The following is a 25,473-nucleotide window of genomic DNA, read 5'->3' as shown; positions in this document are numbered from 1 at the left end:
AAGTTAATTAATTTATCAATCTTAGTAGTAGAATTCATGGTTTGAATTCCTCCCACGTGGGGTGCAGTCAAAACGCACGTTTTAAATGCAAAATCTCCCAATTTTTGAAGCCACAAAATTCATCTATAGCTAACCTAAATCGTTGACATAGTCCATTTCACCCATCTTTTTCCGCAATATTCCAATTTTTGTAACATTTAAGATTATATATTTCAACTTTGTTATATCATTTATATATATTGAAAAAAAAAAAAAAATTCCTAAGTCGACAAATGTGATTTAAGAATTATTCAGCTGCAATTTGATTATTTAAATATTTGACTTCTAATTTATGTATTCTATTAATAAAACAAGAAATTGTTTTCTTTTTATTTTATTTAGGATCAAGTATTTGGGCTTCATGAAGTGGGCCAACGGAAGCCCAACTAAGCCCAGCGGAATGGGCTTCCATCATAACAGTTTTGGATATTTGATTAATTAAAATATTTGGGGTTGATGAAGTTGGGCTCATTAACTAGTGTAGAAGCCCAACTCGTTTCTATTCCTTGGGCTCAATTTAGAAAAGATGGGGTAGATGAAATTGGGCTCACCAACCAGCGTAGAAGCCCAACTCGTTTCTATCCCTTGGGCTCAATTTAGAAAACATGGGCTCGATGAATTGGGCTCACCAACCAGCGTAGAAGCCCAATTCGTTTCTATCCCTTGGACTCAATTTAGAAAAGATGGGCTCGATGAAATTGGGCTAACCAACCAGCGTAGAAGCCCAACTCGTTTCTATCCCTTGGACTCAATTTAGAAAAGTTGGGCTCGATGAGATTGGGCTCACCAACCAGCGAAGAAGCCCAACTCGTTTCTATCCCTTGGACTCAATTTAGAAAAGTTGGGCTCGATGAGATTGGGCTCACCAACCAAGAAGCCCAACTCGTTTCTATCCCTTGGACTCAATTTAGAAAAATTGGGCTTGATGAAATTGGTTTAAGTGAGCCCATAAGTTGCCCTGCCCATGAAGGAGTTTGAATTAAATGACAAAATTAGATTAGCTCAGTTTGTGGCACTGAAATCAGCCGGTAGTTTTGAACGTTTCTTCGGCTAAGATAACATAGGAACATGCTTCTGTGACAAATAGAAATACAAGTAGAAGAATGGATCTTCAAGTTCCAAGACTCATATGGGATAGGGTTGAGATATTCATTCTAAAGTAAACAATATTAACTACAAATTCATACATACATAAAGGAAATATTGATACTACACTTCATCAGTCACTCGAATCATTCGGCACTTGCGCTTTTGGGGGCTTCGTCTGCCTCTACGTTACTACTGCCTGCATTTCTTCATGCAGCAATATGAACATTTGTATCGTTGGATACAATCAGCCTTAGCAGGTGTTATGTTTACGCACTTTCCGTGGTACCACCTTTCGCATATGTCACAGCCAATCCAGAACTCGTCTGTACTGTTTTCACCGCAGCTACCACAGAGGGTTTTGCTATGTTCGCCGACATCCTCCTCGATACTTTGTTTGGCAAGTTTAGGATTGCTTTTCACCAGCCCATCGTTGGATCTCTAGAATAGAGAAGTATCAAGTTAATAGGTAGTCAGAAGCTTGAGACAATTTGTTTAACTGCTTCAAATTCTTTAAGAAGACATGACATTGACATGTCAAGTTAAGTTCTTTTCCCCAAAATTTGGTTAGACAATGTTATGAAAACCGATAACAGACGAGGATTACATCCTTCAATCCCCTCCGGAGAATTCCTTGCACCGAACCCCATGAGAGAATTATACACAGAAATTTCAGTATGAGTTATTAAAAAAACATGATCAACTACATTAACCTTAGCGCTTCCTTGTGATCTGCTTCCACTATCTACACTAGGTTTCTCTTTGACAGGCTTCCATTCTGTCACAACTTCAAAGACAGTGGGAAGATCATTCATCAAGCTAAATAAACGCTTTCTGTCATTATATGATTAGTAAGACGAAAGGAGTTAGTGCATGATTTTGCAGAACATAACATCATTACATAATCACATAAAACAAACAGTTAAGTAGCTCTTCAACTTCCCCAATTATTCAGGCAGTAACATAGTTAATAAAGGAGAAAACCAAAGAAATTAGTGTGGTTGATAAAAAATTGCTCAAGTATTCTGCCATAAACCTATAACCTATTTGTTGCAGACAGCATTTGCAAATAATCCCAGAAGACACATTAAAGAAAGTAAATTGAAATTAGTCTTAGAAGTTCACAAACATCATTGACAAATGCAGGATTAAAAATATATCATTGAGCAGACCCTGACCTATAATCTGCAAGCAAAAAATCAAGAGAATAGAAGTTTACCTTTCGTTTTGCTTAAGCCTTGATCCAAGATAGAAAGCCACCGAGAGTAACCAGGAATCACTGTGTACAGCCACTAGAGACAGCCAATCTTTTCTGTTCATGCCATCCCTTGCAAAATTGATTCCAAGTGCAGGCTCAGGAAGCTCCGGTGGAACCTCTTCTACTGGAAGAACCACTTCCCATGTTTCATTGGGATGTCCATACAGACACAAATTTTCCTTATCTGAACAAATCAAGGTGAAAAATATATGAGGCGTCAAAAATTGATAGTAATTCCTGCTTTCAGAGAAGAACTTAATATCAGACAGTGCGAAACTTTGCATACCTAGACAAGAGCATAAATCAACAAATTATAACATGCATCAGTCACTGGCTAATTAAGACACCATAAATGTACGGAAAAAGGAACATTTCCAGGATCTCAACGCAAGATCAAGATGACAAAAGTTAAGTTTCGAATTCGTGGAACAAGCATCCAATCTGAAGCAATTGCCGTACTACGCCATTAAACTAGATTAAGAAATACTTTCTCAATTCATTATGCATCAAAGGCTCGTTAAATTCACAAGCAGCAAGAAAATGAACATTTAGAGAAATAATAAACTTTGTAAGGAAATAAAATGCAAACAATTACACATCACCTGGATCACAAAGACCGTAAAATTCATCCACATCTGACAACAACAACAACAACAACAACAAAAGAAAATGAAAATCAGTGATCTCCGAGGGAAAAAAGAAATAAGCAAACAAGAGAAGTTAGAGAGAGAGAGAGGAGACAATACCGTGAGCGAGGGCGCGAACAAGAGCGGCACGGCGACCGGCGTAATCTTTGAAAATTTCCTCGACGGTTTTGGGAGTGGTGGATGGCATTTCCATGGCGGAAAGGAGATCTGAGATGAGAGAACGAAATCGGAAGTCACATGAAGAAATGGAAATTTGGAGAAGGATTGGGAATGAATGGAGGAAGGATCAATGCATGAGTTTGGGAAAGAAGAGAGCGTAAGCGGCAGAGATCCATGTAAACGTCAGCTCCCGCGAGACACAGAAGAACCGGAGGTTGGATTGTAAATTGACGATAATCAATATTTCACTATTGCCACTCCAAATTTTCACTTCCCAACCACTCTTTTTTCTTTTTAAAAGATGAACTCCAATTAACCATTTTTTAAATTTTAGAAAAATTAAAATTTGATTTTATTATTTATTAATTTAGAACAGATGAATGATTATGGAATGACAAAAGTGACAATGGGCCTGTTTGACTCCGGCCCAAATTTCATAAAGTTCTTCGGCCCATTTTCTAATCCATTACAATGGGGGTGTCATGGGCCTGGCCCAAATCATCGTCCATTATGGGCCTATGAGACAGGTGTGCTAATTTCCCGTGACTAAATTTAATAACCATTTAGCTGCATTAAATTGTGATTGGATAAAGGGTCAACTAACTTTAATATTATTCAAATACCCGACAATGTATTAGGGATGAATTTGAGATAATTTATTTGACCAAAATATTATTAAAACGTCATTAATAAAATTGCAATAATATCCTAATTTTTTGTTAAAAGAAATAAATAATATATATATATATATATTTTAAACAATATATTTTTATTAATTTAATCAACTAAATAAATATAAAGTAAGTTAATTAATCTATTTTCAGAGTAACTAAAAAATTAATTAAACTAAAATATCCTTCCTAATAAATGCAACAAAATATGAGCAGTTGTAACATTTAAAATAAAAAGCTGAATAGATAATGGTTTGGAATAATCAAAGAAAACAATAATAATAATAAATAAATAAATAAATAAAACTAGAGACATTAACCTTTAAATGGGGTCACGGTGACCATTAAGCACAGCCTGACGGCGACGTGTAGGGGGCTAAGTTCACGAACCACCAAAAATAATTTTAAAATATTATTTATTTATCAATGAATTGGAATAAATCACACCGTTATTTGGCTACGATAATTATTATTAATTAAGTTATTATTATTATTATTTAAAAGAAAAAAAAAAGGGTAAAGGAAGCAGTCCTTCAAGCCGAGCCAGGGCGGCAAAAAGCCACCTGCCATCACCGCCACAATTCCGTCGGCCACAGAATTTTCCAATTGCGTCATGGCGTTTTCAATTCTTGTTTATTGTTGAAAATGATTGAGAGAGAGAGAAGCCGAGTCGCGTTTTCTTTCTGAAGCATCGAGTCAGTTTTGGGGATCTCTCTGTATCTGCGATTCGTTGTGGATATGGCGCAGATTGGTCAAGCCGAGGTCTGTGTGCCGAGGTCTTTGCAAGTATGGCAAGCTTTGATCGATTGGCTCTCTTTCTTTGTTCATATAATTGCTCAGATCGTGCGTGGTGCTCCTTCTTGGGCTCAGATTTTGTCCTATGTCGGTGTTAGATTGCCGCTTCTTGCCTCATCTTCTCCCTCTTTTAAGCCCTTGCCGATTGCTGAGCTTCCTCTCCATCAGCTTTCAGCTAAGAAACTTAGCCCTCCCACTGATGTGGATGACGGTGGAAGTCGAGATCGCCCGCTGGAAAAGATTACGGTAATGTTCGTTTCGTCTTCTTCTTTCTTTGTATGTTTTTGAAGAAAATGTAAGGCTAAAATGATGATTGGCGACATTGTGAAATCATTAGACACTACAAACTGCCTCCATCTCTGCTTGCGATTCACTGATTTGAGTATTTTCCATTTGTATTTTGAAACTTATTATTACGATGTTGAGATAAACTAAGTTTGCTGTAATGTTTATGCATTTGTCATGTTGTGATTCCAATACTTCATTTGCTCTCTCAGGTTGTTCTTGATTTGGATGAAACCTTGGTTTGTGCATATGAAACATCCAGTTTGCCAGCCGTTTTTCGCACTCAGGCAACAGAAGCTGGCTTGAATTGGTTTCAGCTAGAATGTGTGTCCTCGGACAAGGTACCTCCCATGGATTTCTCTTTCTAAACTCTACTTGAAAATTTTGTTCTGTCGAGTAATTTTGGTAGCTGTATTGAAGGAATATGAAGGAAAGCCAAAGATCAGTCATGTGACTGTATTTGAACGTCCTGGATTGCACGAGTTCTTGAGTCAGGCTGCTGAATTTGCTGAACTCATTTTATTCACTGCTGGTCTTGAAGGTTTGGCATTGATTGATCAATATCTTTTGTAACTTTCCTCCCGTTGCTATATGTCATTTGTGCTCCGTTGTACAGGATATGCTAGACCACTGGTGGACCGAATCGATTCAGAGGGAAGATTTAGCCTTCGACTTTATCGACCATCCACCGTTAGCACGTAAGTAATTTACCTCTAACTGGGTTTAGAATCTGAGATTGTTCTTGACTGGGGTACAACTCAATTAAGCAAGCTTTTCCTTCCATGAGAGATTTTGTGTTCTAAGCTTTTGCTTTAAATTATCAGGCTGTTGAAACGAACTACAAAATTAGATTTCTTAAAGATGTTTCTTTAAATTGCAGAGAATACAGAGAACACGTAAAAGATCTATCGTGTTTACGAAGAGATCTCTCTCGAGTTGTTATAATCGATAACAACCCGTTTAGTTTCTTACTGCAACCATTGAATGGAATCCCATGCCTTCCATTCTCTCCTGCACAGCCTTCTGATAATCAGGTAGAAACTTCTCTTATGATAATGGCTTCGATCCATTCCATTATTAGATACTCACTTGCCCATTGTTCTGTGATGTGCATTCTTCAGCTTTTAGACGTCCTCCTCCCGCTCCTCAAACACCTCGCCCTGGAAAAAGACGTCCGACCCGTTCTATACGAAAAATTTCACATGCCTGAATGGTTTCAGATCCATGGAATTCCTTAGCATGAGAAAAATTATAATACAGATAGTATCCAAGCGTGCTGAGTGGAGAGCATGCTATGAAATCAATCTCCACATTCTTTCCATTTAGAGCTTAGGTGATGGAGGAAGAAGAAATTCATGAGATATGTCCACAATGTATGTTGTTTCCACCTTAGGTTAATGTATTCTATTGTTTCATCAAGACTGCAAATCATTTAAAGAGTTGTACTCTTAAATTTAAATTCTTTTATATCATTACCCCTTAGAACAGTCTTTCAAGAGGAAATCCAACGTTTTTGTAGAATTTTGTTGCTTCTCAGGGGTCACCGACAGGCGACCAGCATAGTTTGTCCAAGTGCAAGCCTTCAGTTATAGCTTCAAAATTACGTCGTCTGCAAATTGAATGCTGCTATACTCCTCTTTACTTCATAGTAGTTAATGTAGTTTAAACATTATTTGGCAGCACTTCAGTGTCATAGCCACTTGGTCTTGTTTATTGGTATGTGCACTTAAAAGGAAGAACTGATAGCGAGGACTTGTTTTGAGGAGGAGCAACAGAGAGGGAGAAGCCGCCATTTGTTATTGGATAAGTTCAGACTTAGGGAAGCTAATCAAGCAATGGCCATGCAGCTCAGCCATGTGTATTACGGTACACCCACAACCCGACGACCAACACTGCCGCTCACTGGCTGGAGAACCACCGTATCTTAGGTTAGAGCCGTCGCAGGAAATGATCAGAAGCTTCTCAAATCCGACGAGGTTCAGGCAAGTAGGCCAAAGGAGACATCGACGGCCATGGATTCCGAGGGTAGGTGCATGTGAGTTGGAGAATGTTAGAGTGGAGTTAGAGGGTAGGGGCATGTGTAGCTGTGGGTGAAGGACGAGGATCAATTGTGTAACCGCCCAAATACACCGGTAGATATTGTCTACTTGGTACGTATAATTGTCAGTCTAATGATTTCAAAACCTCTCTTTGAAATGTGTACATCGGACTGGACTGACTGGCTTTTCTTTTTTGACATGAGGCAGCTATAAATTGATTTTTAGGCTAATTTTAAACACAAAATGGTGGATTCTTCCTCCTCCACGGTTCTATGTTTTCAACTGTTCTTTGTATGCTCGGCTCTTTGATCGCAATGTCCAAGCTAAACAAAGAAAGATACTGGAACTTGGGGTGGTTAGCCGGAAGCTTCAATTTCTCCGTCGACAGCGACTTTCCGGCCGTGGAAGGGCCAGAGAAACTACAATACACAACAGGCGGAGGAGTTTCTTACTACTTCCTCCAATTGCTTAGCCTCTTGCAAGCCGTGGGTGAAAACGAATGAGACTATCCATTCAGTTCTTTTATTGGTTTTCTATAATTTCTCGATTACATTGTTCTTAATCGAAATTAAATCTTAATCGAAGGTGAGAAAAATCCATCAGAAATGAAATACAGAGGATTAGAAGTAAGATGTTCGAGAAGGAAGTAAACAGGGGATTTATAAGCAATTCAATACAAACAGTGAAACAGGATATCAAAATTCCTTAGAGCTAGCTATATGTTTAGACGTAAATTGCTAGAAAACTATATGTGGTTAGATCCAGAAAAGGATTTGGGATCGCCATACCCAAATGCCGGAGAAGACAGTCTACTCCGATCTATTCGCGAACCTTTCGACCTTATCAGTCATGTTCAGTCCGACCATTGCCTCGCCGAGCCCACAGCTCACTTCCGCCAGCACCTCTGGATCGTTGTAATGAGTAACAGCCTGCACAATCGCTCTGGCGCGCTTCGCCGGGTCGCCACTCTTGAACACACCGGAGCCGACGAACACGCCGTCGCAACCGAGCTGCATCATCAGCGCCGCATCGGCCGGTGTTGCTACACCACCGGCGGCGAAGTGAACCACCGGGAGCCTCCCGAGCTGCTTAGTCTGCAGAACTAAATCGTAAGGCGCAGCGATCTTCTTGGCGAAGGTGAAGACCTCATCGTCGTCCATGTTCCTCAACAACCTAATATCTCCCATCACGGACCGCACGTGCCGCACCGCCTCAATGATATTACCGGTGCCGGCTTCGCCCTTAGTCCTGATCATCGCCGCCCCTTCGCGAATGCGCCGCAGCGCCTCGCCGAGATTACGGCAGCCACAGACGAACGGAATGCGGAAATTGTGCTTGTTGATGTGGTTTTCTTCATCAGCGAGAGTAAGAACCTCGCTCTCGTCTACATAATCGATACCAATGGCCTCAAGAATCTGAGCTTCAACGAAATGGCCAATTCGAGCCTTCGCCATGACCGGAATCGTGACAGCCTGTTTGATTTCCTTGATTAGTTGAGGGTCGCTCATTCTAGCGACACCGCCCTGGGCTCGGATGTCCGCAGGAACTCGTTCAAGGGCCATAACGGCGCACGCTCCAGCCTCCTCAGCGACACGAGCTTGCTCGGCGTTCACAACGTCCATGATTACGCCGCCACGAAGCATTTGAGCCAATCCAACTTTCACAGAGAAGGGGGATTGCTTCGTCTCAGTCAGAGCTCCATTTCCGTACACCGCTACAACGCCGGATCCTGCCATTTTCGCCGGCCAATAACGCTACAGTAAAAAGGCAGTGAGGGAGGATTCAGCCGCAATGAAAAGGCCGTGGAAGAAGAAGAAGAAGAAATGAAGGCCGAGAGATTAAGGTAGAGAAGGGTTCCTTAAGTAGTGGCGGTTCTCGAATGATCTTATCGAGAACGAGACGCGTCGATTCACGTCAAGCCTAAGCGCGTGGCATTACATAGAAATGGGGCCCACAGAATCGTCAATCTTCGAGAAAAAGTATACAAATCCAACGGCTGTTAACAAGAGATCAGGAAGCTTAGAGTGGACGTGCGTTCCATAATCATCAATGCCCGTTAAAGCCACGCATTTTAATGTCTGAAGAAGCCCTCGTTTTGCGCACCAAGAACTCGATACGTGGAAACCGGTGGTTCGTTGGGGTCATTTTCGTCTTCTTAACCTTTTTCTTTTTCTTTTTCAATTTTATTTTAATAAATTTAAATTGATTAATACATAAATTTTTAGAAGAATAATATTTATTTATTTCTAATTGTTTCGTTTATTTAATTATTTAATTATTTTTGTATTTTATTTATTAAAATTTTGTATAATTGCGTCAAACATAGTCAAATTAAGAATCAATTAGTCAACTCATAACTATCAAACAAACTAAAAATAAAATAAAATAGGCAAATTGTTTCTAATATGAGTGGTTAATCGATTATGGATGGGCTCAAATGGGCCCTTTAATCACAGCGCCCACTTTAAAATTCATATGGACCATGGCCTTATGGTCTATCTCATCATAGTGCCCACTACTTATACCTTTTTTTTCAACTCAATTATGGTAATAATTGTTTTGCTGACGTATCTCTCTACGATTCGATTCAATCTAATCCTAAATTTAAATTGTGGTTACGTTATATCAAATGCTATTATTTCATATTTGATCTTTATAAACGTCATAGCTACTGTCATATTGTACAGGCCATGATTATATAGTTTTAAATCGGGACAACCCAATTTGATTATATTTTTAATATTTCAAAATTAAAATAATATTTGATATTTTTTGGTTTAAATATAGTTTTTCTTTTATGTATAAGAATTGTTCACACTTGTTCAAATATATATTCAAAATAGACTACGATTGCTCATTAAAAACGTTAATATTTGTTTATTATTTACTTTAATATTGTCATTATAAGCGATAAATGGTGTTTGAAAGATTGAAACTTACAAGAAACTTCCTTCCCAAGACCTACATCATGCTATATGTATATTATAAATTTTCGTCTCTAATAAATTTATAATTAACGTATAAAATACAGTATAAAAAATAAATTTTTTTTTTTTTTAATAATGGTAAAGGTCAGAGGATTGAATTTATATATTTAAAAAGAAATTAAAATTAAAAAATTTATAATGTAATTAAATATTGGAAAAAGAGGTAGAGGAAAATGAAATGTAAACGCATTCCATTTGCGATATATTCTCAACTTTTTGAGAAGAATTCCATTTCACAGAGTCTTTGGATTTAGCAGACACATGGATTTCGAACAAGAAACGCCGATCTTGCAAAACGGCGCCGTCAAGAGTTCGCTGATCGGTCGGACGGCTCACAACATGTCGTCGTCATCGCTGCGGAGAAAGTCCGATTTGACCCTCGTTTCCAAGGTTCGTTTCGGTTGTCTTAGGCTGTTGCTTGTGAATCTTCAAGAGGTCATTTTGGGAACGAAGATTTGGTTTCTTTTTCCGGCGATTCCGTTGGCTGTGTTGGCCGACTCTCTTGGCTTCGGAAGAGTAAGTGAAAACTATTTCAATTTTATTTAAAAAAAAAATAAAACCCAAAATTTTTAAAATTAAAAATAGAAATAGTTTTTAAATTTTAGATAAAAGAAATTAATTAAAAATAATAATCTCTTAAAAATGTTTAATGGAATTACAGGCGTGGGTTTTTGTTCTGAGCTTATTGGGGCTTGCTCCACTTGCGGAACGCCTGAGCTTTCTGACGGAGTAAGCCTGAAACGACGTCGTTTTCATTCTGGAATTTTCAATATTATTTTTCAATCATTTAACTTAAATTAATATTCTTTATTCATATATTTGCAGACAAATCTCATATTTCACCGGCCCCACAAGTAATTTTCTTCCCTTTTATTTATTTATTTATTTATTTATTATTTTTTAGACATGGTTCGATCAACTATAATCATGTATTTTTATACTTAGTTGGTGGGTTATTAAATGCGACATGTGGCAATGCGACGGAGCTAATCATAGCAATATTTGCACTTAGCAAGGACAAAATCGAGTTGGTGAAGTACTCTCTTTTGGGATCGGTTCTATCAAACCTTCTGGTCGTTCTTGGAACCTCACTTTTCATTGGTGGCATCGTCAACCTTAAAAGACAACAAACCTATGACCAAGTAAGCGATTAGTTGTTGGCTTCTTAGTTGAAGATATATGTTTTAATCGTATGTTGTAAAATTTTGTAACATTTTCTTATAGAGACAAGCTGAGGTGAACTCACACATGTTGTTGTTGGCGCTTTTATGTCATTTGCTTCCAATGTTGTTCCCTTATGTCAGAGGGTCTACTGATGTGGTTGTAGCTGACGCACTGCGATTGTCTAGAGCAAGTAGTATAGTAATGTTGGTGGCTTATGTAGCTTACTTGATCTTTCAACTATGGACTCACCGTGGATTTTTTGAACCCGATAAGGTATGATTAAATTAAATTTAAATTATACAACATTGAAACATGACCCAAAATTTTATTTTATTTTTGTTAATGACGATCTTTATTAGGAACTAGACGTATACAACGACGACGTTGTGCAAGAAGCACCAACGATTGGAATATGGAGCACAGTGGCTTGGTTGGTAGGCATTACTGCTCTCATTGCTTTGTTGTCGGAGTACGTGGTGGCTACAATTGAGGTAATAGAGGTTTTGCTCGATAACTATTTGGTTTTTTAAACTATTTTCCTCCAATTTTCAATATCTCGCTTAATTTTTGTATGGTTGAAAAATTAGGACGCTTCGAAAAGTTGGGGGCTATCGGTTACGTTCCTTAGCATGATATTACTACCACTGGTTGGAAATGCAGCCGAGCACGCAGGAGCTCTCATATTTGCTTATAAGAACAAGTTGGTATGCACTTAATATAATTAATTAATTTCCTTAATCATAATATTATTATTATTATTATATTTTTTTAATGCTAAAATGCAGGATATAACTTTAGGGGTTGCTTTAGGATCTGCAACTCAAATAGCAATGTTTGTGGTAATAAATTTGGGTTCATTTTGCAACGCTATTAATATTATTATATTATTTAAAATGCTCTAATTTAATTTTTTATATTTTTAATAAAACATAAAATTAATTATTCTTAATTTTCAGGTTCCTTTATGCGTAATTGTCGGTTGGATTATGGGAACTAATATGGATCTTAATTTTAATGTTCTTGAAACTTCCTCCCTTGCTCTTTCAATAATGGCTTCATCATCCATTTTACAGGTACATATATATATACACACACATACATATATACACACATATATATACACATATATATACACATATATATACACACACATACATATATACACACACATATATATACATACATATACACACATATATATATACACACATATATGTATACATATACCTGCACATATATACATATATACGCGCATATATATATATACACACATATATATATTTAAATTTTTTAAAAATGGAATATTTTGTATTTAATTGGCTAATTTTGTAAATTATGATGAATTTATAGGATGGAAATTCTCATTACATGAAGGGATTGATTCTCATCCTCTTCTATATTATCATTGCAATATGTTTCTTCTTCACAAATGGTAACTTTTCTAATTACTTTTAACATTTTTTTATTATTTATTTATTTATTTAAATTTTTTTATTTTTTATTATTTTGTAGATGAGGTTACTATCGTCCATTCCCAATTATCGAGAGTTCAACTGAATTAGATGCCATGGTAGTCCATGCCGTGAACGACAAGTGTTCGCTCTTGATACCATGTGGACCAGGGACTCAACTAACGCTTGAAATAAGTCTTATTTTTATATTTTAGAATATTTTATTCTCAACAATTTAATCTTATATTATTGTAGAATATTAAATTTCAAGATAAAAAAATAAATATTATCTGGTACAGTAATTCGAGTTCGATGTTTAGTTTTGTTTACTTATTAAGAATCAAAATAGTATCCGTTTGATGTTGTAATCCATTGATAAACGAGCGATTTGATCCTATCTCGATGACGTCGACAAGCTTGCTCATGATTTTACTTGCGTTTAATTTTAATTTTATTTTTTATTTTTTTGAAAGGGAAAAAAAGTTATTTGAGTAATTACATATTTTTTTTTTTTTTTTAACTCGGGAAAAAGAAAAGAAAAGAAAAGAAAATTAAAATAAAGTATTTGCCTATTCTATTTCTCTGTTTGCGCTCGCTCGTTCGCGCCTTCGTTTACTGTATGGTTAGGGTTTGGCGCTGAGTGAGTGCAGCGATCACCAGCGGATTTGGCAAACAATATCTTCTATTGAATTCTTCTGTATCTCTCAGCGTCGATCGACCGCTTCCTATTCTCATAATATTCTTTAATCTTTTCAACTGGGATAATTGGGCTGCTTGCCGGAAGGCTTGCGGTTTCTGTCTGTTGTGTACTGTCAATTTTTAGGTAAACTCGACGAATTGCGCCTATCTGGTAAGTTTCATCGAATTTCTTCCGATTCGAGTTCGAGGATTGCTTTGATTCTGTTCTGCAAGCTCAAAATTCGAATTGATAACAAATGTTTTTATTTGCCTACTTTGAATTGTTTTTGGGTTCTTATTTCATTATAGATTTTTCCATGTTGCAGTTACTGAACTCCCATTTCGCACTTGATATGCATCTAGTTGGTATACTTTGGAAATGGCAAATCGAAGTTTAGTGTGGAACGTTGCGAAGAAATGTTTCACACTTGGAATTATAGGCGTTACGATTTCGGATCGTTATGCGAGTGTTGTCCCTATCCGGGGTGCTTCAATGTCTCCCACTTTTAATCCTAGAGCCACTTCTCTGGCAGGACCTGTTAGTGGTAATTTTCTGAAAGTTGCATATTTGTTGTAGCTAGGAATTGATACCATCTGATGCTTGGGTTTGCTTTCAGATGACTACGTGCTGGTTGAGAAATTTTGCCTTGAGAAATTTCAATTTTCCCCGGGTGACGTGATCGTTTACCGGTAAGTTTCCCTCCAGCGCCTAATTTCGTTATCTGTATTGTCTTGTTCTGGCGCTTATATTGTGTTTTGTGGTATTAGCTTGATTTAGTTCCTCTTTTATTGGATGATGAAGGCTGCTCTAGATTAAGAAAATGGCCTATGTAAACCCACATTATCCTTCCCATCGCTCTCTCTCAAATTATATATAAGAATGATCCGGTGCATCGTATGTAGATAGTCTTGCTCGATTGGGATTGCTCAGGGTTTGAATCTTTATGAGTTGAGGCTAGATAATTTAAGATTTGGATTAGCTCTTCTTGGTTGACTTTTGAACATTATTAGTTTGTAGGCCCATTTGATTAATCATCGCTGAGAGATCACATTTGGACTCCAATTTAATAACTTCCCAAGGCCATACAATCGAAGAATAAAGACAGAGAACTCAAAAGTAAAATTCAACTCCATTACTTGCAATTTGCATAGAACGAAATGATTACTCTTTGCATTTGCATATTCAATATGGGGGTCAAGTTTTGTGGCCTCTTTGTAGTCCATTGGGGCAATTGGATCAAGAGGAATAAGACCTTGGGAGGAGGTGTGGTCACTCTATTTGGACATCGTTTTCCAAGTATTTTTGTACTTATCTGCTAGGTCTAATTATTATGAACTGGAGATCTTTTTTTTTTTTTTTTTTTTTTTTTTTTTTGTATAGCTAGGTGGTTGCCTTCTCTTAGTGTGCAGTATTTTTTTGTGTCCTTTTGTATTCTTTCATTTTGTCTCAATAAAAGCTTGTTTCCTCATTAACAAAAATGGTCATTTTTTGTGAAAGAAATAGTATGAATTATATTTACGTCGTCATATTTGAATTAATCTAAGGTAATGGTTAGCATAGTGATCCATCTGGCTCCTGAATTGTAATAGTCTCGATGATGTAATTGGTAAATGTATGTGATTGAAAGCATGCCAAGAGTGTAAGATAGATAAAAAGCCTTTATTGTTTCCTGCGCTGTTAAGAGATTGTAACCTCCAAGTCCTCTTCTTCCCAAATTTACCGCACCCCAAATTTTGACAGTATTACAACGTAACTATGGTAACTTCCCAAATATTTAGCACCCGATAAAGAAATACTAAGCTCCAACTCAAGAACTAACAGTTAAACTTCAAATTACCTGAATATAAAGAACTCTTTCAAGCTTATCCAACTTTAACAAAATTTCTAAGAACAAGCCAACTTCCAAACAATGATACAACTCAAATGCCAGTCCCAAAATGAATCAACACTAAACAGTAACTCAAACCATAAATGAACTAACCAACTCGTACTAATGTAAGTTCCCAACTAAAACCAACTATTAAGAAGATAGAATAACTAGCTAATGGTCTCAAAATTTGGTGGTGAGTTCATCATAATGCATACTCATTAAGTGGCTCACACATGAGGAGTCATCAAACAACATACAACATAAAAAACAAACATAATGCTTCTCTCATGCAACTAAACATGCTCTTTGCACATAAAACAAGTAAAACATTCAACATGCTCAACACTTGCATCAATACATCATGTCATGTGCACTCAATCCTCACGCAAGGTCAACGAGCTCATTTGATTCCACAGAGTCACTCAACACTAATATTTAGCTCTCGCAAAGCTATATGAGACTGACTCTTTCGAGTTATGTCAATGGTCTACCACCCTGACCATTTTTACCTGAGGCACAATGGTATTTACCCAACTTTTCTTCATCACACACAAGGTCCTCTGACATCGTACAATCTCACTAAAATGCATTATCCTACACAACCCTCATGCCTTTTCAGACAATATCAGCATTTCAGCATGCTCATCACAACATACTCAACAAACAACAGGCTCAAAAATCATCAAAGGTCACATTTCATAAACTTAAGTCACATATCCACCACAAACATAGTATGTTCAACATCTCAAAAACACCACATAACCTATCACAACACGATATTTCAGCATGCTTAAACACTTAAGGAGACATAATAATTCAAAGAGACATGCTTCACATGATGTAGTTAGAAAAGTTGGTAGGCACACACCAAACAACTCCACAAGTGGAAACTACTAACTTAAAGTGCTCCTAATATAATCCAGTAGATTCCAAGTACAAGGCTTAGTGGTCAGAAATTAGTTTGAAGACCTTAATCGAAATTGAAAGAGTATTTAGGAGAGGCGTCCTTACCCAAAATCACTCTTAAACTGAGTTCGAACAATCCTGAAACAAAATGTATTTGCTGGTGTGGGTTTGTGGCTACGGTGTTGTTGAGGATAAAATTTACTCTCAGAGACTTGAACAATTTGATTAAAATTTCCTTCCCTAAATCGTTGACCTATTGCAGATCCCCTAGTAATTACAAGGAGAAACATGTGAAAAGAGTTATTGCCTTACCAGGAGATTGGGTTGGAACTCGTCAAACATATGACGTTGTAAAGGTTCCAGAAGGACACTGTTGGGTTGAAGGTGATAATTCAGATTGCAGCATGGACTCGAGATCTTTTGGCCCGGTAAGATACCATCTTCTATAGTTAACATTATGTTTCTTTTGGGGTGTGCTATTAGTTTTGAGATGCAACCAGAGTTTATGTGGATTGGTAGCCTCGATGGGATCTTTAATTATTCTTGTAACAATTTTTGGGAATTGAAAAAACACTGTTGAAAATATCATCATACTTTTTAGAGTTCAAAACAAAGTTTTCATATGAAAGAGCATTAAGAAAATATAGATAATTAATTTACTGTTTCCAGAGAAATACTTTACTGCAAGTATCTGAGATTTGAGTTGAACTCCCTTTTTACTGCTTTTGAGACATGTCTAGCCCAGCCTGACTGAACTAAGCCTTTTGCTGGCAGATACCAATGGGTTTGATTCAAGGTAGGGTGTCACATATTGTATGGCCACCTCAAAGAATTGGTGCTGTTGAGAGAATATACCCTCAGGGGAGAGTCAAGTCCTACTGATAATACCAAAATTGAAGGTAGAGAACAGTTTTCCATGATCGATACTCCTATTTGTGGTCTTTTACATTAGGTAGAAATTTTTTAGACCTGGAGACCTTTTCTGCAGTGATTTCTATCTATCACTTTCGGTTATGTTATTTTTTCTCCATAACATACATTATTTACATTCTTGGGGTATTTTCAATGTAATACCCGTATTCGGAGGAACCTGTATTTCAGTAACGATTGAACTTGACCTCACGTATGCACGAATCCCGTCGCTTAAGTTTCCTGGTTAAATCAAATGGAAAAATGTAATGAGTGACCCATCAACTGGAATTTTGGGAGGAGAATCGTAAAAGACAGACAACCAGTAATTATCAAAAACTTTTGCAGAGTAAATTCATATTGCAGCTTTTCGTTCAACTTTGATTTCTAGGACTTAGGTAGGAGGTTTGGTTGGTTCAAGCTGATGGAGGAACCAAGCGTGTTTTTCTTAGTTTATTATTATTTTTAAAATTTTAAAATTTTTAAATTTTTAAATTTTAATTTTTGTTCATTAGCTTTTCCTCTATACATTTTATAAATATAATCGGGAATTATTATTATTATTATTTATCTATTTTAATCGAAATCGACTTCAAGATTAAATTTGAAAGTTTTTTTTTTTTCGAATATTTAATAAAAAAAAAATTTTCCGAATAAGAGGACATATTTAATAATAAAATAGAAAAACGTTTTTTTTTATAAAATAAAAGTATTTTATGGGATATATATATATTTAAATAAACAGAACAAAGAAAAAAAAATAGTAGTATTCCCTTGTTTTTATTTAAAATTAATTGGATAATGACGTCATCCGAATTTTTTGGACGTCATGGAAACGGTTGAATTACGTAAGATTTGAAGGGTTTAGGGCATTGGTGACCTTATGAATTTCTTCATCTGACAAAAAGAAAAAAAAAATTGATAATTTTGGCAGGACTATTCAAAGGACACATAACTAAGGAAGTTTAATGGTGCTGCTGCCTGCTGTGCTACTTCAGGAACCCATTGCGGCCAAAATACAATCATTTTGTCTCTCAGGAACCCAGTGCCTTCTTAAACTTGAGATAGCAGCTTCTTATTTTCTGCAATTCGTCAACAACCATATTCATGGACGTTCTTTCTCGAGGCACAGTTGAAGAGCATGATAACCCAATTCTCATTATTGAAACTACACATTCCTCCATCCATCTTGGTACAGTTTCTCTACCATGATTATCTTCACCCATCATTATTGCTATTTCTTGTATTCTGTCTTCCTTCTCTTCTTCTTGACAACGTGTTTCTTCATATAGCAAATAAGGGTCAATTATGGCCAACGCTCCATGAGACAATGCCATTGAAGTGAACATATGAATATCTACGCCACTGTGAAACGCGCTGTCTGTGGGTCTTTTTCCAATGATCATCTCCAATAGTAGTATTCCGTAGCTGAAAATATCTCCTTCACTGGAAACTCTACCACCAGTGGCATACTCTGCAAGCAATTCCTCATCCATTACTATACGTATAGAAAATCAAGATCTAAAGGAGTTTGGATGGAAGAAAAATACCTGGAGGGATATACCCGATCGACCCCTTAAGCGCAAGTGACATGGTTTGGCTGAAAGATGATTGATCATTTGAGCCTTCCAACATGAATCTTGCTAAACCAAAGTCCCCTACATGGGCTACCATATCATCGTCCAGCAATACATTGCTAGGCTTTAGATCACAGTGAACAATAGGTGTTTCGCAATGGTTGTGAAGATAATCTAATGCACAAGCAATATCAATGGCAATATTTAGTCTCTGGATAAGACTCAACCTTCTTTGATTCTCCCCTTGATTTGTAGGGTGAAGCCAACGGTCCAAGTTTCCATTGGACATGAAATCGAAAACTAGAGCTTTAAACTCATTGCCTTGTCCATCCATGCTCGAGACAGAAGTTATGATCTTTAGTAGATTTCGATGTCGTATGTTTGCGAGAGCTTTGCATTCATCAACAAAACTTTTGGAAGCACCTTCTTGTTGGAGATTTACAACTTTGATTGCAACAATCAATCCATCATTTGACAGAGAACCTTTATACACAGAACCAAAACTACCTGAACCAATCAAATTGTCTCTAGAGAACCCGTCAGTTGATCTACTGAGTTGTAAGTAGGAAACTTGCAATAGAAAATCCTTGGAGTTGGAAGATGAATTCGAAGCATTCTTCCTCGACTTCTTAAGCATTAAACACACAAGGATGCTCAAAATAATAATGGCAGACGTGACTGTAGATATTGTACAGGCTAACACTTTTTTTGTCAGAAACTTGTTGGATGAATGTGTTCGGTTAGGCATGCATGGAGGTAAATGCAAGTGTTGCAAACCACCACATAGATCATTATAGGATAGATTGAGATACTTGAGTGAGAGAAACTGGTCAAGAAATTGGGGAATTGGCCCATACAAGTTGTTGCTTGAAAGATCAAGTGCTTCTAGACCTTTCAAAGCTTCCAAAGATTGAGGAATTGTTCCCTCAAATAGGTTATGATCCAAAAACAAATGAATCAGGCCAATACATTTACCAAGGTCTTCTGGAATATTTCCTGATAACATGTTCTCTGACAGATCCAACTCAGATAAACTAATTAATTCTCCCACTTGAGCTGGTAATGGACCAGTGAGTGAGTTCTGAGCCAAGGTCAAAAAGAGTGAAAGGGAAGGGAGACTGAGAACTTCCTCGGGTAGGGTACCACTTAACTTATTATTAGATAGGTCAAGAGCTTGAAGTCTTTTGCATCGTCCTAAGCTTGGTGGTATACTTCCATCAAGTTTGTTATCATTCAAACGAAGCTCGATGATCAAGGACAAGTTACCAATAGATGATGGAATTGGCCCACTTAGTTTGTTACCTTGCAAATACAATTTGGCCAAGTTTTGAAGCTTACCAACATTGAGAGGGACACTACCATTCAAGTAGTTATTTTCCACAGTGAAAACCTGCAAGTTAATCAAGTTTTCAATCCCTACTGGAAGGCCTCCACTTAACATATTTTCACCTAAGGTTAGGCTTGTGAATTGGTCTGACAAGTTGGTAATAGATGGAGGCAATACTCCACCAAAATGATTCCCAGCAGCACCCAGTATGCTTAGACTGGTACAATTAGTCAAGGAACTGATAAAACTTAAGTCACCAACTTTCCCAGTTCCAAGTCTATTGTCATCAAAATTTAGTAACACCAAGTCGTTTAAGTTCCCCAGGTCCTCAGGTATTTTACCAGTGAAATTATTCTCAGAAAGATCTATTTCTTGAAGACTTGAGGCATTCGCAAAAAACCTGGGAATAGGCCCATTGAAATTGTTGATAGCACCATAAAAGATCTCAAGATTGGGAAGAGAAAATCCATTATTTGGTGGTACTAGGACTTGCAATCGATTCTGAGTAACAGAAAAATAATTCAAAGAAGTTATATTATAGATTGAAAGCGGCACTGACCCTGTGAAGTAGTTTCCATAAACTGTGAAGAATTTCAATCTATGCAGACGTCCAACTCCATTGGGAATGTCTCCTTGAAAGTTGTTCTTTGCGAATGACAAACGAAGCATTGAAGAAAAATTACCTATCCAAGGTGGGATAGTTCCAGTCAAATTGTTGACACCAAACCCGAGAAGCTCCAACTTGGTTAACGTGAAGAATTGGGATGGAATTTGACCTTCAAGCCTATTGGCACCAATTGTCAGAACAACCAGCTCAGTGCAATGACTTATATTCACTGGAATTTCACCACTGAAGTTATTAAAAGACAAATTGAGATGACGCAATCGTAGCAGTCGACCAAACTCTTGGGGAATTTGGCCATGCAAGTTGTTGTCTCCCAATCTGATTTCAGTGAGAAGGTGGTATCGAACCACTCAGCTTTCGAGCTTCCAAGCTCAAACCCACAACTCTTCTGATGCTTTGATTGCAAGAAACGCCAACCCAATCGCAAAAATGCATGGAATCGTTCCAAGCACTCATGATTCCAAGTGGGTCGTTGAATACTTTACTTTTTAAGTCAAGTAGAGCCAAGCGATCCGATTCATTTCCAGAGGTTGGTGTGTATTTTGCCAAACCTGATATCATAGACATCAGAAAGATATTATACAAAAATATACACAGAATCCGCTTCACATTGCTGCGAGTGTTCCCCATCCTGATTTCTGATAACAAGAAAGAAAAAAGAAAACAGTGAATTTATCAGTTTACTTGCAAGGATAAGCTTACATGGAATTTATAGGCAATGGCATCTTTGAGTGGTTGGTGGCTGTGAATTTTGTTGAGACGACTCCATTATCTTAGCTTTGGATCCCACTGGGCAGAAGACTAGTAATAGTAATTCTTCTCAAATATCCAAGGCTTCAGCTCAGGAGATGAATACTAGTAAAATGAGATCAAGTTAGAAACATAAATATTTTTTAATTTAAAAAATATTCATGTTCTACCGTTACTCGACGAGTTCTCTGTCTAAATACTTTTATACAACACAGATAGATAAGGTAGTTTAAAATTAAAATTCATTTGAGTTTACCATTATTATTATTGTAGAAATTATTTATTTGATTCTAAAAATATCACGAAGTCAAGGTCAATGTCATGGTAGAATAAAGCTACAACAATCAAAATGTATTTATGAAAGAAAGCAAAGCATGAAATCAAGTCAACGGTTTAAAGTCTATGGGGCAATAAACATGGCGTGTGGAAGGGGAGGCAAAAAAGAGAGGGACGGGGCTAAAGGTTTGAAACCAAAATTTGGTTCAAATAGATTAAAATTGTTTGGACTATTTCATGAGTGACTTAATTATACTATATATAATATTGTATTTTAAATCTCGATAAACATGTACAAGTTTAGAAAAATTAAGGAAATTGATTAAAAGGATGTAGATTTGATGTGAGTATAAAGATTTGGTCAGAACTGAAGAATCTGTTGTTTCTAAAGCTTCCTCTGTTTTTGGTGAACTTTTCTTACCGTTTAATTTCTATTCGGATCTTAGCTTTGGGTTCTTTACCAATGGAGGTGGAGATTTCTCCATTTTGTTTTATCGTCGCCCGAGGTTGCCTGAATCTGGTGAACTGAAGAAGGGCTTTTGGTTTGATTTCCAATTATAACTTAATTGAGAGTTATTGACCTACCAATGGTTAATGATCATGGAAACTACGGCAATTACAAAATAATTTTCTGTTTGGAAATAAAACAGGATAATTACGAAATAATTAAGAAGACAACACCAACATGAGGGGTGTACATTACCACAAAAAATGATCAGTCGGAGCCAGATATTTACTTATACTTTTCCTAGCATTTTTTTTTCTATCTTGTTTTTTTGTTCGTCTAAATTGAGTGAGTTGTGCAGCAGTAACATATAGCTTCAAAACCTTTTTAATTCAATTCCAACCACCCATAATTTTATTACTAAATTATTTCCCATATATCGTAAGCTTTACAAAATAAAAAGTATTTTTAATGAAAACAATATGATAAATGTATTCAATTAATATAAACACAATAAAAATGTTTTGAAGAATTTTTTTTTCTTATTAAATCTTCTCAACTACTATTTCGTAAATGAAACTAATTATTGAACCTATATAAATAGTCTTATGTTTTTCTATTTGAATCTGAATAATATTTCGTCCTACCTCATAACTTGAACAAGCTGCATTTTTGTAAATTAAACTGTGTACCTTATTTTGGTTCCTCTGAGATATCTGAGCACCAAACATGTCAGCATGTATGTTTCCACAATGATAAGCCATACCTGCAGAAAAACAATTTGGAAACCAGATAAGGGAGGAAGCACCTTGATGAATTCTAATTCAAATAACCAAGTAAACGAACCTGCAAGTTATATGCTTCGAAGTTAATCCTCAATGTTGCACAAAACTTACGCAATTTGGTCAAGAACATAAGCTGATATATAGTTATCATCCCTTCTGGTTTAATTCCTGTTGCCATCATTTCTTAATTCAACGTTCTTTGCCTTCATTTTGCCCACATAAGATATTATAATCCACTAAACTTTTTGTTTGGGACATGTAGCCTGATCAATGGTAAAAGATTGGTAGAGATATGGTACATATTTCGTAATGCATAATAAAAGATAGGGTAGAGATATGGTACATATTTCGTAATGCATAATAAAAGATATGGTAAATATTTCATAATGCATAATAAAAGATATGGTAAATATTTCGTAATGCATAATAAAAAAATATGGTAGAGATATAGTAGATATTTCCTAATGCATAATAAAAGAGATGGTAGAAATTTGCAAAGATAGACAGAAATATATATAGTAGATATTTCGTAAAGATTTACTAGAGATTTTGGCAGAGATATAGATTATATTTGGTAAACAGAAACCATATATATATACCTTTTCTTCATTCTCTATAGTTTGTATATAGCTACAGTCATCAATAAAATCTTTACCAATATTTCTCCTTAAATTGTCTCTTCTCCTATTCTTTGCTTCATCCTGATTCTTTGCTTCATCTTCATCTTGATTCAGTGACCTGATTCTTTGCTTCATCTTCATCTTGATTCAGTGAGTGTGAGGGGTTGTGCAATCCTAAACTTTTCCCCTCCTTTTTCACCCTTGAAGAGGTAATTACAGAAATTTTCAGCAGCAGGTCAACCCAAACTGTAATAGCTGAGTTATTTCATGAAGTGACAATCTTCCCTCCACAGAGAAAAGATTGAGACTTCAACGCTTTCATCCTCTCGACCGTTGGATCAATATAACTAGAACGCCACCTTTGTGATAAGCATTCGTCATTATACTTAAAAATTTGGATTTGATCTTTTCAATTCTATTTCCTTCAGTTGACTTCACGATAATCTGATCAACCTCATCCAGCAGACCAAGCAAGCAACCTGAATAAATTAATTTTGCTTGGAGTTATGTCTTCCTCCATTGGTGTAATCGCCAAAAAAGATGTCCTAATCATGAGTTTTTTCAAATAGCCTCATTAAGCATATCCCAAACTTCACATCTTGTGGGAAGAACCTCCAGAAAGAAATGTCTGAAAGGTGTACTGTATCACCCATATTGCCAACCATCTTGCTTGCTGCCATTATCATCTTTCTATGTGGAGATGGCATAATCTACAAAGCTTCGATTCGAACAGTATCCATAAATGAGAACAAAAATTCAAACTCAACAATTACGTGTGTAACACAAGAGCCACTGAAGTCCTCGCCAGAAAACAGAGAAGAAGACGATGATAGTGGAACTTTTGATTCCTTGATAGTTCCATTCAATCTTTCAGGAAAAAAGGCAAGAATTGATTGGTTTAGGAAACACCTTCCCGACTTTCGAATTTTGCAGTCAAACAATTTCACGCAGCAGTTCCATAATCGACTTCAGGAGTTTCTCAGCCATGATTGTGAGACACGATTCTTCATGACATGGATATCTCCAACAAGGACTTTCAGAAGAAGAGAACTACTGGCAGCAGAAAGCATTTTCAAGTCTCACCCCCGTGGATGCTTAACTATTCTATCAAGAACGCTGGATTCAGAAAGAGGCTACAAGATTCTTCAACCTCTACTTGATCATGGGTTTAAAATTCTGGCAATCACACCGGACTTGCCTTCTCTATTCAGAAACACCCCTGTTGAGACTTGGTTTGATGAGATGAAGAGAGGAAAAAAAGACCCAGGTCAGATTCCATTAGCTCAGAATCTATCTAACCTGATGAGACTTGCAGTCCTATACAAGTACGGAGGTGTTTACATAGATACAGATTTTATTGTTTTGAAGTCTTTCATGGGCTTGAAGAACTGTATTGGCGCTCAAAGTATTGATCCGGTATCTAAGAACTGGACTAGACTGAATAATGCTGTTCTTGTTTTTGATAAGAAGCATCCACTTCTAGAGAAATTCATGGAAAATTTTGCATCGAATTTTGATGGGAGCAGATGGGGATATAATGGACCTTTTCTGGTCTCCAGAGTAATAGCAAAGGTAACAGGAGCCGGAGCTAGACCAGGTTTTAACGTCACCATATTGCCTCCTGCAGCATTCTACCCAGTGGACTGGACCAAGATTGGTGAACTTTTTAAGAAGCCAGGAAACCGAGCTTCTGCAAATTGGGCAAAAGCAATGCTAGCTCAGCTAAATGACGAGGCTTATGGAATACACCTATGGAACAAGCAGAGTAAAAGCTATACCATTCAGAAGGGAAGTGTCATAGAAAGATTAGTTTCTGCTCACTGCATCATTTGCAAATACACTTAGAATTAGGGAAAGCTCTACGAGAACAAATGTAAAGATGCATGAAAAACTACAATTTATTTAATACAGTAACACCGAAAATCTTCATCGAGAATAAAGTGAAAGCATTTTCCTCACAAGAATCGTAAAGAGATCATGACTTAATTGTATCTCCTTCATCCAAATTCCCCAAATTATAGCATTCATTTGCTAGGCGTTTAAGAGTTTGAATCTTCTCCATTGTATTCATTAACTTATTTTCTACAATACCATGATTTGAAACAATCACTCTCTGATTCTTT

The 25,473-nt window shown here is 36.7% G+C and overlaps 7 protein-coding genes across 14 annotated transcripts; 4 read left to right on the top strand and 3 right to left on the bottom strand.

Moving 5' to 3' along the window:
* Nucleotides 1-1,103: 1,103 nt before the first annotated feature.
* Nucleotides 1,104-3,476, bottom strand: LOC111799975 (PHD finger protein ALFIN-LIKE 1). The gene is made up of 5 exons (XM_023683523.2): nt 3,130-3,476; nt 2,986-3,018; nt 2,345-2,567; nt 1,839-1,959; nt 1,104-1,566 (listed from the first exon to the last, which is right to left on the bottom strand). The coding sequence occupies exons 1-5, from the start codon at nt 3,221-3,223 to the stop codon at nt 1,318-1,320; spliced, it is 720 nt and encodes a 239-aa protein (XP_023539291.2). The 5' UTR covers nt 3,224-3,476; the 3' UTR covers nt 1,104-1,317.
* Nucleotides 3,477-4,363: 887 nt separating this feature from the next.
* Nucleotides 4,364-7,991, top strand: LOC111799974 (uncharacterized). Of its 4 annotated transcripts, XR_015422267.1 has the most exons (8): nt 4,364-4,901; nt 5,153-5,281; nt 5,361-5,481; nt 5,557-5,638; nt 5,821-5,974; nt 6,062-6,313; nt 6,621-7,090; nt 7,205-7,991. XR_015422267.1 is itself a non-coding variant. In XM_023683522.2 (6 exons), exons 1-6 carry the CDS (start codon nt 4,599-4,601, stop codon nt 6,176-6,178), a joined length of 906 nt encoding a protein of 301 aa, XP_023539290.2. In that variant the 5' UTR covers nt 4,364-4,598; the 3' UTR covers nt 6,179-6,461. The 4 variants fall into 4 exon arrangements, 1 of the variants encoding a protein (XP_023539290.2); XR_002815944.2 differs by lacking the exons at nt 6,621-7,090; nt 7,205-7,991 and adding an exon at nt 6,478-6,578; XR_015422266.1 differs by lacking the exons at nt 6,621-7,090; nt 7,205-7,991 and adding an exon at nt 6,460-6,578.
* On the bottom strand, nt 7,614-8,715 carry LOC111799973 (putative pyridoxal 5'-phosphate synthase subunit PDX1). Its single transcript, XM_023683521.2, has one exon. The coding sequence runs from the start codon at nt 8,713-8,715 to the stop codon at nt 7,789-7,791; it is 927 nt and encodes a 308-aa protein (XP_023539289.1). The 3' UTR covers nt 7,614-7,788.
* Nucleotides 8,716-10,133: 1,418 nt separating this feature from the next.
* On the top strand, nt 10,134-12,892 carry LOC111799971 (vacuolar cation/proton exchanger 3). The gene is made up of 11 exons (XM_023683518.2): nt 10,134-10,482; nt 10,628-10,695; nt 10,792-10,820; nt 10,912-11,108; nt 11,191-11,403; nt 11,490-11,621; nt 11,718-11,834; nt 11,916-11,969; nt 12,087-12,203; nt 12,481-12,562; nt 12,643-12,892. The coding sequence occupies exons 1-11, from the start codon at nt 10,228-10,230 to the stop codon at nt 12,690-12,692; spliced, it is 1,314 nt and encodes a 437-aa protein (XP_023539286.2). The 5' UTR covers nt 10,134-10,227; the 3' UTR covers nt 12,693-12,892.
* Nucleotides 12,893-13,162: 270 nt separating this feature from the next.
* Nucleotides 13,163-17,158, top strand: LOC111799640 (Peptidase S24/S26A/S26B/S26C family protein). The gene is made up of 5 exons (XM_023683061.2): nt 13,163-13,431; nt 13,586-13,804; nt 13,877-13,949; nt 16,299-16,464; nt 16,811-17,158. Exons 2-5 carry the CDS (start codon nt 13,639-13,641, stop codon nt 16,916-16,918), a joined length of 513 nt encoding a protein of 170 aa, XP_023538829.1. The 5' UTR covers nt 13,163-13,431; nt 13,586-13,638; the 3' UTR covers nt 16,919-17,158.
* Nucleotides 17,159-17,697: 539 nt separating this feature from the next.
* Nucleotides 17,698-24,073, bottom strand: LOC111800314 (uncharacterized). 5 transcript variants are annotated; one of them, XM_087126244.1, is made up of 8 exons: nt 23,469-24,073; nt 23,330-23,431; nt 22,792-22,993; nt 22,638-22,711; nt 21,922-22,025; nt 21,177-21,329; nt 18,496-21,025; nt 17,698-18,419 (listed from the first exon to the last, which is right to left on the bottom strand). In XM_087126244.1, the coding sequence occupies exons 7-8, from the start codon at nt 20,516-20,518 to the stop codon at nt 17,980-17,982; spliced, it is 2,463 nt and encodes an 820-aa protein (XP_086982370.1). In that variant the 5' UTR covers nt 20,519-21,025; nt 21,177-21,329; nt 21,922-22,025; nt 22,638-22,711; nt 22,792-22,993; nt 23,330-23,431; nt 23,469-24,073; the 3' UTR covers nt 17,698-17,979. The 5 variants fall into 5 exon arrangements, with proteins under 5 accessions (XP_086982370.1, XP_023539715.2, XP_086982371.1 ...); XM_023683947.2 differs by having other exon boundaries at nt 21,922-22,017; nt 23,330-24,073; XM_087126245.1 differs by having other exon boundaries at nt 22,792-22,933; nt 23,330-24,073.
* On the top strand, nt 23,975-25,195 carry LOC111800313 (uncharacterized). The gene has a single exon (XM_023683944.2). It carries the CDS (start codon nt 23,975-23,977, stop codon nt 25,193-25,195), a length of 1,221 nt encoding a protein of 406 aa, XP_023539712.2.
* Nucleotides 25,196-25,473: the final 278 nt, after the last annotated feature.

Source organism: Cucurbita pepo, chromosome 8 (assembly GCF_057944985.1).
Source record: "Cucurbita pepo subsp. pepo isolate OVF chromosome 8, ASM5794498v1, whole genome shotgun sequence".
In the NCBI taxonomy this organism is placed as follows: domain Eukaryota; kingdom Viridiplantae; phylum Streptophyta; class Magnoliopsida; order Cucurbitales; family Cucurbitaceae; genus Cucurbita; species Cucurbita pepo.
Note: the sequence above shows the minus strand (reverse complement) of the source record. Positions and strands in the feature narration are given on the sequence as shown.